At 41.3% G+C, this 17353-nt stretch overlaps 1 protein-coding gene and 1 pseudogene across 1 annotated transcript; both read right to left on the minus strand.

Moving 5' to 3' along the window:
• Window positions 1-3482: 3482 nt before the first annotated feature.
• On the minus strand, window positions 3483-16186 carry LOC111966901 (DNA (cytosine-5)-methyltransferase 3B-like). Its single transcript, XM_070444605.1, is given in 5 exon segments — window positions 3483-5660; window positions 8309-8427; window positions 15693-15728; window positions 15731-15767; window positions 16125-16186. Coding segments are annotated over 5 exon segments (396 nt in total). The 3' UTR covers window positions 3483-5518.
• Window positions 16187-16376: 190 nt separating this feature from the next.
• The window catches only part of LOC111966294 (DNA (cytosine-5)-methyltransferase 3B-like), a 41677-nt pseudogene continuing 40700 nt past the window's right edge, over window positions 16377-17353 (minus strand).

A 17353-nucleotide genomic window follows, 5' to 3' on the forward strand; every position in this document is an offset into this window, starting at 1 on the left:
AGGGTATCACCACAAACACTGCAGGTCACTAGTTTATGTAGTGGCAAGGGAGACACACAGGAGTCTGTAATCATGGCTGGGTGTGGCTTGATATCATTGGTTAATTCTCAGATATAAAAATAACATTGAATGGATAGCAACATGAATGGATAGCATAAGGTCATATATACAATTTGGCTACATAGGCCTACAAACATTTACAATGAATAGCAACATCACAATGGCTTCAGATCAAAGTCTACGTTAAGACCGAAGGGAGCAAGGGTCTTTAAATGAAAGATCCAGGCAGCCTCTCGTTTTAACAATAAATTGTCGATGCCGATATAACATTGGGACGAAATCGAGTGGTTCGCTTCCAAAAAGTGGGCCGCAACTGGGTACGTGAAGTGGTGCTACGATGCTCCGAGATTCATACTTTTAATTCGCGCTTTGTTTTACCCACATACTTTTTACCACAAGGTTATTTATAAGATAAATAACTGCCTTTGTGGAGCACGTGATAACACCTTTGATTGGGATCTGTTTCCCTGTTTGGGGGTGTTTGAAGGATCTACATTTGTAAGAGCCATTGCATTGAATAGTTTCCATCTGGTAGAGGCGCAAATAGACGTGGTGTAGAGATATTTTGTGGTGGTAAATCAGAGTTTACCAATTGATCTCTGAGATTTCTGCCCCGCGAGAATACGACCAAGGGAGGGTCGGAAAACACATTACCGATACTGTTATCGGATCTTGTTTGTGAACGATTCCCTTCATTTGTTCAGAGCACGTTGAATAGCAAATAGTTAGAACGCAAAAAATACTTATTTTTGCGAGACTGTCCTGTTTTGATTTTTTTCAATGGCAGTATTAATCTGACCATTATTGTACCCACTCTCCTTTAATTTTCTTTGCGTCTCAGCCATATTTCTGTCGAAATCTGATTTGTTTTTTGCAAATTCTTTTGATTCGACAGAATTGGCTGTAGGGAAACTGTTTTTCAAGATAAGCGGGTGACAACCATCAGCCCTCAACAAATTGTTATGATCAATAGGTTTCCTGTAAAGATCAGTGTATAGAACATTATCCTCACACAAAATCAGAAGATCAAGGAAACGGATTTGACGTGTGTCAGATTGCATAGTAAATCTCAGGTGCTCAGAACGAGAGTTAAGAAAAGCCTAGAGCTGTTTTGCATCACCCCTCCATAGAACAAAAATATCATCAATGCACCGTTTCCAAATCATGATGTTAGGCAAGAAAACATTTTTGAGAGGGTTGAAAATAGACTGTTTCTCCATGTAACCCACATACAAATTAGCATAGTTAGGAGCCATAGGGGGATCCCATAGCAGTACCCTTCGTCTGAATAAATAAATAATTTAGAAACATGAAGTAGTTGTGTGTGTAAGTATTATTTCAGCCAATAATGCATGCACTGGAAGGTAGTTCATTAGGGTCACGTTGCAGAAGAAAATGTTCCATGGCTTCAATACCGCCCTCGTGTGGAATATGTGTGTATAACGACTCAACATAAAAAGTAACTAACAAAGTATTATCAGGGAGAGGATCAAGATATTCAATAATTGAGATCATACTGCTGCTGTCCTTTACAAAGGAGGGGAGCTGTTCTGCGACTGGTCTAATAAAAAAGTAAACAAAAGTCGATAATGCCCATCAATCATTTCACTACACTCGCAATAACATCAGCTAACCATGTGTATGTGACCAATACAATTTTGATTTGATACAATAGGGCGCCCTGGAGGTTTTGTAACATTCTTGTGTAATTTCGGCAAAGTATATTATGTGGCAATTTTAGGGTGTTGAATAGCCAAAAAGGCGTGTTCTTTTTTGGTAATCTGACCAGAATTTAAACACCCATCTAGGACAGGAAAGTAAGTTGACTGTGCCTTTAAACAGCTTGGACAATTCTAGAAAATTATGTCATGGCTTTAGAAGCTTCTGATAGGCAAATTGACATAATTTGAGTCAATTGGAGGTGTACCTGTGGATGTATTTCAAGGCCTACCTTCAAAATCTGTGCCTCTTTGCTTGACATCATGAGAAAATCAAAAGAAATCAGCCAAGACTTCAAAAAATAAATTGTAGACCTCCACAAGTCTGGTTCATCCTTGGGAGCAAATTCCAAACATCTGAAGGTACCACATTCATCTGTACAAACAATAGTACGCAAGCATAAACACCATGGGACCACGCAGCCGTCATACCGCTGAGGAAGGAGAAGCGTTCTGTCTCCTAGAGATGAACGTACTTTGGTGGGAAAAGTGCAAATCAATCCCAGAACAACAGCAAAGGACCTTGTGAAGATGCTGGAGGAAACATGTACAAAAGTATCTATATCCACAGTAAAACGAGTCCTATATCGACATAACCTGAAAGGCCGCTCAGCAAGGAAGAAGCCACTGCTCCAAAACCGCCATAAAAAAGCCTGCAAACTACTGTTGGGGACAAAGATTGTACTTTTTGGAGAAATGTCCTCTGGTCTGATGAAACAAAAATAGAACTGTTTGGCCATAATGACCATCGTTATGTTTGGAGGAAAAGGGGGAGGCTTGCAAGCCAAAGAACACCATCCCAACCGTGAAGCATGGGGGTGGCAGCATCATGTTGTGGAGGTGCTTTGCTGCAGGAGGGACTGGTGCACTTCAGAAAATAGATAGCATCATAAGGACGGAAAATGATGTGGATATAATGAAGCAACATCTCAAGACGTCAGTCAGGAAGTTAAAGCTTGGTCGCAAATGGGTCTTCCAAATGGACAATTACCCCAAGCATACTTCCAAAGTTGTGGCAAAATGGCTTAAGGACAACAAAGTCAAGTTATTGGAGTGGCCATCACAAACCCTGACCTCAATCCTATAGAAAATTTGTGGGCAGAACTGAAAAAGTGTGTGCGAGCAAGGAGGCCTACAAGCCTGACTCTGTCAGGAGGAATGGGCCAAAATCACCCAACTTATTGTGGGAATCTTGTTGAAGGCTACGCGAAACGTTTGACCCAAGTGAAACAATTTAAAGGCAACGCTACCAAATACTAATTGAGTGTATGTAAACTTCTGACCCACTGGGAAAGTGATGAAAGAAATATAAGCTTAAGTAAGTCATTCTCTCTGCTATTATTCTGACATTTCACATTCTTACAATAAAGTGGTGATCCTACCTGACCTAAGACAGGGAATTTTTACCGGGATTAAATGTCAGGTTTTGTGAAAAACTGAGTTTAAATGTATTTGGCTAAGGTGTATGTAAACTTCCGACTTCAACTGTATATATATATATATACACACATTCTTACATTTCCTAGATCTAAACATTTTTGAATGTGTTATTCAATGCATTTCTATGGGCTATAGTAGTAAAGGCCAAATTCAATATTTTATCAAATTTTTGTATGTATTTTTTGATGCCTAAAGGGGTCCTAAAATTCTAAATCAAATAGCTAAATGATACACGGTATGACCTTCTTAAAACAATTCCATATGTCAGCTTAGAACGAAGGTTTTTTATTGAATAAAAGTAACATATACCGAGTACACAGAAATACTTTCTTGCTGCTTTTTCAAAAAATGCAAAAATAGCAGACTGGTCTTTTTGAATTGCTTGCACTTCAAATCACAAGTGTAGATTTAAAAAAGGTTAATATTTTTTTTTTTTTTAAAGCACAATGAAAGTACAGTATTATTGGAGAAAGTATTTTTCACAAAAGATAAATCAAGCACATCTAACAGTTGTCGAAGTTGCAAATCTAACATGCACTGACAATAAAAAAATCCTATTGATTACAATCATGTTCTAAAATGCTCTATAAAATGATAAATGTGAAGCAAGCCTTATATACAGTATGTTGTGCTACTATTTCAGATACTGTTACAAGTAAGCAGAATATCTGAGTATATAAAACTAAACATTTTAAAGGTAGTCATAAAATGATAGAAAAAACTTTTAGAATATTCAAAATCATAAGCATGACATTCAGCAAACTTTAAACAATACAGTAGTGATAAAGCATGTAAACGATTTATGTATTTTGGCATCTTAGTAAAAAATGACCTTTGAAGTAAAGCAACTGCTGGTTATGTCATGGACATACAATCAGTGTGTAACTGAAGTAGCTCTTTGAACATACTGATAAAAGGCACCCTGAATGAGTGAGTATTATTGAGTAGTACTCAGTGAGTACAGACAACTCAAAAACAAATAACTGGCAGGTCTCCACTGTGCACATATGATATGTAAAATCTGTTACATGTCCAGTATTTAAAAAACGGAATAGCAAACTGTACACATTCAATTACCAAAACAAAAAAGGGCTACAAATGTAGCCAAAATAAGTAGACAAAAAGTGTATATTGTACTTCAATCTGAAGTTCAGAGTACTTTAATGTGAGGTGAGGCATATCTATGCCCCATACTGGGGGTTATCAACTGCTGAAATTCACAGATTTAAAAAGATCAATTTAAGATGACATTAGGACAGTCAAACTCCCAGTCCAATCAAATACTGTTAAATCCTGTAAACATTTGCATATATACAGTATAACAATGAAGTATAAAAGTTCTATAAAACATTCCAGTGACTAAAAAAACAAGTGTCAAATGTTTTTGTTGTTGTTTTTGCACAGATGACCAAGGTGTGTTTTTAGATGCCCTGGATGATGAGGTAATGCCCACTTATTTTTGGTGAAATAAAAAAAAATCCAGTTAAAAAATCTGGATATCTTAGAACAGTAGCAGATGACAAATGTTAAAATGTCCAATATTGAGATGTCTTTACATGTCTTTGCATTGATTTTACAGTATTTAAAAAATAATAATATTTGGATATGGCTGAGAATGGATTCTTCCTCAGTCCATTGGCATTTGGGAGAAGAACATGTATATTTCCCAACCCTGACTATGTTGACATAAAAATGGAAAAATAAAATTTCTGCTCATTCATAAAGAGATCTATATCAATTTAAGAATTTATATATAAATCAGCATGGCATCAAAATATGTTTGATCAACAAAAAAAAAAAAATGGTGATCCCAACAAAACCAGTCAAAGACAACATAAGGGGAAGTCATTAGTAAAAATAAAATAAAAGCAGTGTTTAAAACCGTAAAACCCTAAAATAACACTTTGGCTACCAGCGGATAACAAGATGGTCTAACTTGGCATTGGCACTTCTGATTGACGATCAGTGGTATTTTCCATGCCACACTCAGTCCAGCCTTTTGCTACAGGGAAGGCTATAGGAGCCGGACCCTCAAATGATTCCCCTATGGCAGGGCTGGTTTCGCTCAGTAGAAGCAGGTCTGACTCCTTGATTGTAGGGTATTTTTCAAGTGTGTTGYATGAAAACACCTAGGCTGAACGGAGAGTGGTGAGAGCAAAGTCATCATTTGTACTTGCCCAGTCTTGTGTCCTCCTGCTCTTCCAGAAGGGGCCCTCCCCTACCATTACCTACACAGCCTCATGATTGGAGAAGGTCAAGGTGAGGTGTGGAATGGATAGAGTGATGGATCAGGGAGGGAATTATTCACATGCAAAGTAGTCCTTCAGTGGGGCAAACAGGTGTCTGATGACAGGCACGCTCCAGGATCTGCCCAGCAGCTTCTGCCTGGCACCGCGACCCATGTTTGACACATCTGTGTAGTGGACTGGGAAGCCAAAGATCCTTGAGGAAACAGATGATCAGAACAATGGTGTATCACAAGTTGRCCCACAAGGCTCAGTGTTAGGTCCATTACTGTTTAGTATTTGAATTCAGATTTCACTGTTATGCAGATGTAACAGTATAACTTTAGTACGTCCCCTCGCCCCGACCTCGGGCGCGAACCAGGGACCCTCTGCACACATCAACAACGGTCGCCCACGAAGCGTCGTTACTCATCGCTCCACAAAAGCCCCGGCCCTTGCAGAGCAAGGGGAAACCCTACTTCAAGTCTCAGAGCAAGTGACGTAACCGATTGAAATGCTATTAGCGCGTACCCGCTAACTAGCTAGCCATTTCACATCCGTTACACTCACCCCCCTTTCGACCTCCTCCTTTTCCGCAGCAACCAGTGATCCTGGTCAACAGCATTAATGTAACAGTATAACTTTAGTACGTCCCCTCGCTCCGACCTCGGGCGCGAACTAGGGACCCTCTGCACACATCAACAACAGTCACCCACGAAGCATCGTTACCCATCGCTCCACAAAAGCTGCGGCCCTTGCTGAGCAAGGGGAAACCCTACTTCAAGTCTCAGAGAAAGTGACGTAACCGATTGAAACGCTATTAGCGCGTACCCGCTAACTAGCTAGCCATTTCACATRCGTTACACAGACATACATCTACATCCACACAAAACACCACCACTCTGCAACCCCCCTGTGTTGTTGACTATCTCTGTGAAGTGAAAACTTTTAAAAACTAAATGGCGACAAAACTCATGGGCCCCAACTCCCTCATCAAGAAACTGGGTGAACTCAAAATCGAAATCGACGGCTTCACCATCCACTCCAACTCCACAGTCAGGAACCTTGGTGTTACATTTGACCCCACTCTGTCATTTGTACCCCATATCCGAAACATCACTAYGTCAGCCTTCTTCCACCTCAAAAACATCTCACAACTCAGACCCTCTCTCACTGACCCCAATGTTGAAACCCTCATTCACACCTTTGTTTTCTTACGCCTGGACTACTGCAACGCCATTCTCTATGGACTCCCCGCCAAAACACCGGACAGACTTCAACACATTCAAAATTCAGCTGGACTATTCCTCACACACACCAGACCCTGGGACCACATCACTCCCACTGGCTCCCAATTCAATACAGGATCATCTTCAAATTGCTCATGCTCACCTACAAAGCCCTCACATACCTCACTTACAATGGACTGGCACCCACCGACCTCACTTACCTCCTGCACCCCTACACTCCCATATGTTCATACCAAAGACACACCTCTTCAGACAGYCTTACCCAGATTCTCTGTTGTCTTAGCTTTTATCCTCTGTCTAGTTCACATCCCTGGTTAGTCGGTCATCATGTTTAGTGTTCTCACTGGTTAGTCTGTCATCATGTTTAGTGTTCTCCCTGGTTAGTCTGTCATCATGTTTAGTGTTCTCCCTGGTTAGTCTGTCATCATGTTTAGTGTTTCTCCCTGCGTTAGTCTGTCATCGTGTTTAGTGTTCTCCCTGGTTAGTCTGTCATCGTGTTTAGTGTTCTCCATTGTAGTCTGTCATCATGTTTAGTGTTCTCCCTGGTTAGTCTGTCATCATGTTTAGTGTTCTCTGGTTAGTCTGTCATCATATTTAGTGTTCTCCCTGGTTAGTCTGTCATCATGTTTAGTTTCTCCCTGGTTAGTCTGTCATTCATGTTCAGTGTTTCTCCCTGGGTTAGTCTGTCATCATGTTTAGTGTCTCCCTGGTTAGTCTGTCATCATGTTTAGTTTCTCCCTGGTTAGTCTGTCATCATTTTAGTGTCTCCCTGGTTAGTCTGTCATCATGTTTTAGTGTTCTCCCTGCGTTATCTGTCATCATGTTAGTGCTCTCCTGGTTAGTCTGTCATCATGTTTAGTGTTCTCCCTGGTTAGTCTGTCATTCATGTTTAGTGTTCTTCCCCTGGTTAGTCTGTCATCATGTTTACTGTTTCTCCCTGGTTAGTCGTCATCATGTTTAGTGTTCTCCCTGGTTAGTCTTCATCATGTTTAGTTTCTCCTTGGTTAGTCTGTCATCATGTTTAGTGTTCTCTCTGGTTAGTCTGTCATCATGTTTAGTGTTCTCCCTGGTTAGTCTGTCATCATGTTTAGTTTCTCCCATGGTTAGTCTGTCATCATGTTTAGTGTTCTCCCTGGTTAGTCTGTCATCATGTTTAGTGTTCTCCATGGTTAGTCTGTCATCATTTTTAGTGTTCTCCCTGGTTAGTCTGTCATAATGTTTTTATACTTATTTAAAATGTCATTTTATTGCTGTTTATCCTGCTGATTTTCTTGTGTATGTAAAGTGACTTTGGGTGTCATGGAAAATAAAATGTATTATTAGTGTGGCATCAGAGGGCAGTGTGGGCAGAGTTTGGTCTTATTTATTAGTTCACACAGTAGCAAAACATTTTGCAACAGAAAACAAAAACGAGCTTAAGACATGTTCCGGTAGTCCCTCCCTGTTTCAGTCTGTTTTCTTTTGTTTGGTGCCTAGTGACTATGACCCAGGAATGTGATTTGACATTGTTTTTTAACAGAGGCACCACAGAGTTAAAAAAGGTAGAGGGCGCACTTGGGACAAATTAGTCCCAAGAGTGGCACAGTCAGATTAGAGTTGTGGGTCTAGGTCTCACCTCTCCAACTCGGTGCACCACAGGATGTCCTCTTTGCCGTTCATCATGACGGGGAAGTGCTGGTCTTTGCCTTGCTTGATGGAGTTAGAGCGCGTGGTGATGGTGCGCACCTTTCCAAACTACCAGACAAAGAAAATGCACACTCATATTAATACACTATGTGTGCATATATATATACACACACACACACGCACACACACAGTGCAATCGGAAAGTCTTTAGACGCCTTTACTTTTTTCACATTTTGTTACAGTACAGCCTTATTCTAAACTTTATTAAATCGTTTTTCCCCCTCAATCTACACAAAGCGAAAACTAGTTTTTAGAAATGGTTTCAAATGTATGAAAAATAAAAAACAGAAATACCTTATTTACATAGGTATTCAGACCCTTTGCTATCAGCCTCGAAATTGAGCTCAGGTGTACCCTGTTTCCATTGATAATCCTTGAGATGTTTCTACAACTTGATTGGAGTCCACCCGTGATAAATTCAATTGATTGGATATGATTGAAAGGCASACATCTGTCCATATAAGGTCCGACAGTTGACAGTGCATGTCAGAGCAAAAACCAAGCCAAGAGGTCGAAGGAATTGTCCGTAGAGTGCCGAGACAGGATTGTGTCGAGGCACAGATCTGGGGAGGGGTTCCAAAAAATGTCTGCAGCATTGAAGGTTCCCAAGAACAGTGGCCTCCATCATTCTTAAATGGAAGAAGTTTGGAACGACCAAGACTCATCCTAGAGCTGGCCGCCCGGCCAAACTGAACAATCAAGGGAGAAGGGCCTTGGTCAGGAAGGTGAACAAGAACCCGATGGTCACTCTGACAGAGCTCCAGAGTTCCTCTGTGGAGATGTTAGAACCTTCCAGAAGGCCACCATCTCTGCAACACTCCACTAATTAGACCTTTATGGTAGAGTGGCCAGACAGAAGCCACTCCCCAGTAAAAGGCACATGACAGCCCGCTTGGAGTTTGCCAAAAGGCACCTAAAGACTCAGACCATGAGAAACAAGATTCTCTGGTCTGATGAAACCAAGATTGAACTCTTTGGCCTGAACGGAGCTAAGTAGAGAGAGATCCTTGATGAAAACCTGCTCCAGAGCGCTCAGGACCTCCGACTACAGCGAAGGTTCACCTTCCAACAGGACAACGGCCCTAAGCACACAGCCAAGACAACGCAGGAGTGGCTTCAGGACAAGTCTCTGAATGTCCTTGAGTGGCCCAGCCAGAGCCCAGACTTGAGCCCGATTTGAACATCTCTGAAGAGACTTGAAAATAGCTGAACACCGACTCTCCCCACCCAACCTGACAGCTTGAGAGGATCTGCAGAGAAGAATGTGAGTAACTCCCCAAATACAGGTGTGCCAAGCTTGTAGCGTCATACCCAAGAAGACTGGAGGCTGTAATCGCTGCAAAAGGTGCTTCAAAGTATTGAGTAAAGGGTCTGAATACTTATATAAATGTCATATTTCAGTTTWTTTTWAWCTGTTTTTGCTTTGGCATTGTGTGTAGGTTGATTCAATTGTTTTTRCCCCCTCAATCTAAGAATAAGATTGTAACGTAACAAAATGTGGAATACTTTCCGAATGCACTGTGAATGTGACATTTCAGTTTGTTATTTTCAATACATGTGCAAAAATGTCTAAACCTGTAGAAAATTTAGAAAAASTCAAAGGGTCTGAATACTTTCCAAATGCACTGTATATACAGTACCAGTCAAAAGTTTGGACAAACCTACTCATTCAAGGGTTTTTCTTAATTTGTACTATTTTACACACTGTAAAATAATTGTGAAGATATCAAAACTATGAAATAACACATATGGAATCATGTAGTAACCACAAGTGTTAAACAAAACATATTTTAGATTCTTCAAAGTAGCCACCCTTTGRCTTGATGACAGCTTTGCACATGCTTGGCATTCTCTCAACCAGTTTCATGAGGAATGCTTTTCCAACAGTCTTGAAAGAGATCSCACATATGCTGAGCACTTGTTGGCTGCTTTTCCTTCACTCTGTGGTCCAACTCATCCCAAACCATCTCTATTGGGTTGAGGTCGGGTGATTGTGGAGGCCAGGTCATCTGATGCAGCACTCCATCACTCTTCTTCTTGGTCAAATTGCACTTACACAGCCTGGAGGTGTGTTGGGTCAAAACAAATGATAGTCCCACTAAGTGCAAACCAGATGGGATGGCGTATCGCTGCAGAATGATGTGGTAGCCATGCTGGTTAAGTGTGCCTTCAATTTGAAATAAATCACAGACAGTGTCACCAGCAAAGCACCCCCAACACCATCATACCTCCTCCTCCATGCTTCACGGTGGGAACCACACATGTGGAGATCATCCGTTCACCTACTCTGCGTCTCACAAAGACACGACAGTTGGAACCAAAAATCTAAAATTCGAACTCATCAAACCAAAGGACAGATTTCCACCGGTCTAATTGCTCGTGTTTCTTGGCCCAAGCAAGTCTCTTCTTTTTATTGGTGTCCTTTAGTAGTGGTTTCTTTGCAACAATTCAACCATGAAGGCCTGATTCACGTAGTCTCCTCTGAACAGAAATATGCTTCTTTTATTCTCTGTTCCCAAAGCACTAGACGACCAGTTCTTATAGCCTTTACCGTACCCTTATCCTACTCCTCCTCTGTTCCTCTGGTGATGTAGAGGTTAACCCAGGACCTGTGTGTCCCTAGGCGCTCTCATTTGTTGACTTCTGCAACCGTAAAAGCCTTGGGTTCATGCATGTTAACATCAGAAGCCTCCTCCCTAAGTTTGCTTTATTCACTGCTTTAGCACACTCCGCAAACCCTGATGTCCAAGCCGTGTCTGAATCCTGGCTTAGGAAGGCCACCAAAATTTCCAGGTACAACCCCAAATCCGTAAACATGGGCACCCTCATAGATATCATCCTGACCAACTTGCCCTCTGTTCGCTGCTCTGGCACCCCAATGGTGGAACAAACTCCCCCACGACGCCAGGTCAGCGGAATCAATCACCACCTTCCGGAGACACCTGAAACCCCACCTCTTTAAGGAATACCTAGGATAGGATAAAGTAATCCTTCTAACCCCCCCCCCCCCCTTAAAAGAGTTAGATGCACTATTGTAAAGTGGTTGTTCCACTGGACATCATAAGGTGAATGCACCAACTTGTAAGTCGCTCTGGATAAGAGCGTCTGCTAAATGACTTAAATGTAAATACACCTCTGCTGCTCTCTAAATACTCAGAGATCACTGCCTCATTGCCTGCGTCCGTTATGGGTCCGCGGTCAAACGACCACCTAAAACACTTCTGCGAGCAGTCCTTTCTAATCGACCTGGCCCGGGTATCCTGGAAGGATATTGACCTCATCCCGTCAGTAGAGGACGCCTGGTTGTTCTTTAAAAGTGCTTTRGTCACCATCTTAAATAAGCATTCCCCTTTCAAAAAATATTGAACTAAGAACAGATATAGCCCTTGGTTCACTCCAGACTTGACTGCCCTTGACCAGCACAAAAACACCCTGTGGCGTACTTCACTAGCTTCGAATAGTCCCCGCGATATGCAACTTTTCAGGGAAGTCAGGAACCAATACACACAGTCAGTTAGGAAACAAAGGCTAGCTTTTTCAAATAGAAATTTGCATCCTGCAGCACTAATAATATTTTGGGACACTGTAAAGTCCATGGAGAATAAGAGTACCTCCTCCCAGCTGCCCACTGCACTGAGGCTAGGAAACACTGTCACCACTGATAAATCCATGATAATCGAGATTTTCAATAAGCATTTCTCTACGGCTGGCCATGCTTTCCACCTGGCTACCCCAACCCCGGCCAACAGCTCTGCACCTCCGCAGCAACAGTGTGTCAAATCGGAGGGCCTGTTGTCCGGACCTCTGGCAGTCTCTATAGGGGTGCCACAGGGTTCAATTTTCGGGCCGACTCTTTTCTCTGTATATATCAATGATGTCGCTCTTGCTGCGGGTGATTCTTTGATCCACCTCTACGCAGACGACACCATTCTGTATACATCTGGTCCTTCTTTAGACACTGTGTTAACAACCCTCCAAACGAGCTTCAACGCCATACAACACTCCTTCCGTGGCCTCCAACTGCTCTTAAATGCTAGTAAAGCGAAATGCATGCTCTTCAACAGATCGCTGCTCGCACCCACCCGCCCGACTAGCATCACTACTCTGAACGGTTCTGACTTAGAATATGTGGACAARTATAAATACCTAGGTGTCCGGCTAGACTGTAAACTCTCCTTCCAGACTCACATTAAGCATCTCCAATCCAAAGTTAAATCTAGAATTGGCTTCCTATTTCGCAACAAAGCCTCCTTCACTCATGCTGCCAAACATGCCCTCGTAAAACTGAATATCCTACCAATCCTTGGACTTGCAATGTCATTTACAAAAAGCTCCAACAACTCTACTCAGCAAATTGATCAGTCTATCACAGTGACCATTTCCCGTTTTGTATAGCAACACCCACCCATAGCACGCGCTCCAGCAAGTATATTTCACTGGTCATCCCCAAAGCCAACACCTTCTTTGCCGCCTTTCCTTCCAGTTCTCTGCTGCCAATGACTGGAACGGAATTGCAAAAATCACTAAGTTGGAGACTTATATCTCCCTCACTAACTTTAAACGTCAGCCGTCAGAGCAGCTTACCGATCGCTGCAGCTGTACAAGCCCATCTGTAAATAGCTCATCCAACCAATACCTACCTCATTCCCCATATTTGTTTTCGTTCTTTTGCACACCAGTATTTCTACTTGCACATCCTCATCTGCACATATACCACTCCAGTGTAAATTGCTAAATTGTATTTACTTCACCACTATTGGCCTATTTATTGCCTTACCTCCTTGCTTTATTTGCACACACTGTATACAAATTTTTCTATTGTATTATTGACTGTACGTTTGTTTATCCCATGTGTAACCCTGTGGTGTTGTTTTTGTCGCTCTGCTTTGCTTTATCTTGGCCAGGTTGCAGTAAATGAGAACTTGTTCTCAACTGGCCTACCTGGTTAAAAAAAGGTGAAATATATATATATTTTTTTTTAAATAAAACAGTTGATGTTGAGATGTGTCTGTTACTTGAACTCTGTGAAGCATTTATTTGGGTTCTAATGAACTTATCCTCTGCAACAGAGGTAACTCTGGGTCTTCCTTTCCTGTGGCGGCCCTCATGAGAGACAGTTTCATCATAGCGCTTGATGGTTTTTGCGACTGCACTTGAAGAAACCTTAAAAGTTCTTGAAATTTTCTGGACTGACTGAACTTCATGTCTTAAAGTAATGATGGATTGTCGTTTCTCTTTGCTTATTTGAGCGGTTCCTGCCATAATATGGACTTGGTCTTTTACCAAATAGGGCCATCTTCTGTATACCGCCCCTACCCTGTCACAACACAACTGATTGGCTCAAACGCATTAAGAAGGAAAGAAATTCCACAAATGAACTTTTAACAAGGCACATCTGGTAATTGAAATGCATTCCAGCTGACTACCTCATGAAGCTGGTTGAGAGAATGCCAAGAGTGTGCAAAAAATGTCATCAAGGCAAAGGGTGGCTACATTGAAGAATCTCAAATATAAAATATATTTTGAGTTGTTTAACACTTTTTTTGGTCACTACATGATTCCATATGTGGTAATTCTTAGTTTAGATGTCTTCACTATTATTCTACAATGTAGAAAATAGTAAAAAAAAAAAAGAAGAAAAACCTTGAATGAGTAGGTGTGTCCAAACTTTTGACGGGTACTATATATATATAAGCAATAAGGCCAGAGGGGGTGTGGTATATTGTATATGGAGAATATACCATGGATAAGGGCTGTTCTTACTCATGACGCAACGCAGTGCCTGGATACAGCCCTTAGCCAAGGTATATTGGCAATATACCACAAACCCCTTATTGCTATTATAAACTGGTTACCAACGTAATTAGAGCAGTAAAAATACATGTTTTGTCATACCCATTGTATATGGTCTGATAACTTTTTACTGCTCTAATTACTTTGGTAACCAGTTTATAATAGCAATATGTCACCTCGGGGGTTTGTGGTATATGGCCAATATACCACGGATAAGGGTTGTATRCAGGCACTCATTGTTGCGTCATGCAAAAGAACAGCCCTTAGTTGTGGTATATTGGCCATATACCACAAACCCCCGAGGTGACATATTGCTATTAGAAACTGGTTACCAAAGTAATTAGAGCAGTAAAAAGTTATCAGACCATATACAATGGGTATGACAAAACATGTATTTTTACTGCTCTAATTATGTTGGTAACCAGTTTGGGGTCACTCATAAATGTCCTTGTTTTTGAAAGAAAAGCACATTTTTTGTCCAGTAAAATAACATCAAATTGATCAGAAATACAGTGTAGACATTYTTACTGTTGTAAATGACTATTGTAGCTGGAAACAGCTGATTTTTTATGGATTATCTACATAGACGTACAGATGCCTATTATCAGCAACCATCACTCCTGTGTTCCAACGGCATGTTGTGTTAGCTAATCCAAGTTTATCATTTTAAAAGGCTAATTGATCATTAGAAAACCCATTTGCAATTATTTTAGCACACCTGAAAACTGTTCTGATTAAAGAAGCAATAAAACTGGCCTTCTTTAGACTAGTTGAGTATCTGGAGCATCAGCATTAGTGGGTTCGATTACAAGCTCAAAATAGCCAGAAACAAAGAACTTTCTTCTGAAACTCGTCAGTCTATTCTTGCTCTGAGAAATGAAAGCTATTCCTTGTGAGAAATTGCCAAGAAACTGAAGATCTCGTACAGCGCAAACTGGCTCTAACCTGAATAGAAAGAGGAGTGGGAGGCCCCGGTGCACAACTGAGCAAGAGGACAAGTACATTAGAGTGTCTAGTTTGAGAAACAGARGCCTCACAAGTCCTCAACTGGCAGCTTCATTAAATAGTACCGCAAAACACCAGTCTCAACGTGAAGAGTGAAGAGGCGGTGAAAAGTGAAGAGGCAACTCCGGGATACTGGCCTTCTAGGCAGAGTTGCAAAGACAAAGCCATATCTCAGACTGGCCAATAAAAAGAAAAGATGAAGATGGGCAAAAGAACACAGACACTGGGCAGAGGAACTCTGCCTAGAAGGCTAGCGTCCCAGAGCTCGGCCTTTTCTAGATTTTTCCCATAAAAAATAGCTGTTTCCAGCTACAATAGTCCTTAACAACATTGAACAATGTCAACACTGTATTTCTGATCAATTTGATTTTATTTTATGACAAAAAATTTGCTTTCTTCAAAAACAAGGACATTTCTAAGTGACCCCCAAACTTTCGAACAATAGGTTGTATATTGAAATAAAATCACTTAGTGATTCCTGTCCAGTTCCACGAATGAAGAGAGCTAGATTAGACCTTAGCCACACGCCATTGGGTCCACGAACAGTCCTGTCTAGCTCTAGCTTGTCCATTCCAGATGCACACCGAGGCCTGACAAACAAGAATGGGAATTAGAAATGGAAATCCTGCCAAGAGATCCGTAAAGTGAAGTGCTAGATACTTTACTTTTACCTGTACCGGTTTCCACTAGTATTCAACTGGTAACAATGTCGTACTCCTGCATTACTACAAAACACATTTTTGGCAACTATTCAACATGTGCCATGTGCGTTGAAATGAATTCCCAAATAACAAAAACAAGTATAAAGTCATTTCATAAGTTATTACTGTGTAATTCACCAAATTAGATTTCTACAATGCAATTTGTCATTTTTGTATGTTAAAGTAAACGCAGGAATATGAAAAGATTGTGTTAGTATAGGCAAACACACTGTTGTCATCACACACCTGTTCATCCCTGGTAGCGTTGCCCCAGAAGTACCTAGCCCTGTGAGGCCGGCAGGACACATCTCAATGGCGTCGATTCAATCCACTGGATGCACTGTCAGGAACGCACGCACGCACGCCGCCCAGGCACACACACACACCACAACACCACACACACCACACACACACACACACACCACACACACACACACCACACACACACACACACACACACACACACACACACCACACCACACACACACACACACACACACACACACACACAGGTTGGTGTTTAATTGAACATACCGCTGCCACCGTGGGTTACACATTTTCACTCCTTGTTATGTTGCGAGTCAGTAACGATAAATAAAGACTAAGTAGACGAGACGACTTCTCAAGAGGTAATGCCAAAGACCTCTGAGGTTGTCACTTGTATTGATCCATTGATATTGAATTGATATTGTGGACACAACAAACCTCGAGGAAACGGGAGATGTCTCTCTTGTCGTTGACGCCCATGGCGACCACGTTCTCGAACATCCAGAAGAAGGGGCGGTCCTCGGCCTCCTTGGGCTTGGCCTCACTCAGCAGACGGTAGAACTCAAAGAACAACCTCCCTGTGCCCTCTGGACAGACAGACGGGGGATGAGGAGAACACGCTAGGAGATTCCTACTACAGTCCAATGTAAACTGAATAATAATGTACATCAATTGCAATTAGGGCTGGGCGATATGGCCAAAATATCATATTACTGTATTTTTTTTTTTTTTTTTTACTGTATTTTATGTTGTGGAATAATAAAAGTTTTAAATTTGCTTTATGAGTAATGTGTGACCCTAGGGTGCCAACACATACGTTCTAAGTGATTCCAATGGGTCTATCTATCTCTATTCGGATTGTTTTATACTGTTCAATTAAACTTCAACCAAAAATACATTTCTGAATTTTCATACATTTCTGCATTTCCTGCACTCATTTGAGATCATTTCCTCACTGCCACATAGGACTGCACAATATGGGCAAGAAAACCAGGCCTTATTTTTAACCAAATGTTGTGATTTGACTTGCGATTTAGATCAAAACACTTGGGTGAACTGATGGGATGATGGAAAAATAATGTTTATTCAAATTCTACAGTTAGAAGATAATAGTGGGCACTTTGAATACAGTTTTATTTGACATGACAACGAATGAAAATGGCAGGGAGGAGTTATTGTGACACGGTAGGAACCAAAGTTTTGGTCAG

Source organism: Salvelinus sp. IW2-2015, linkage group LG7 (assembly GCF_002910315.2).
Source record: "Salvelinus sp. IW2-2015 linkage group LG7, ASM291031v2, whole genome shotgun sequence".
In the NCBI taxonomy this organism is placed as follows: domain Eukaryota; kingdom Metazoa; phylum Chordata; class Actinopteri; order Salmoniformes; family Salmonidae; genus Salvelinus; species Salvelinus sp. IW2-2015.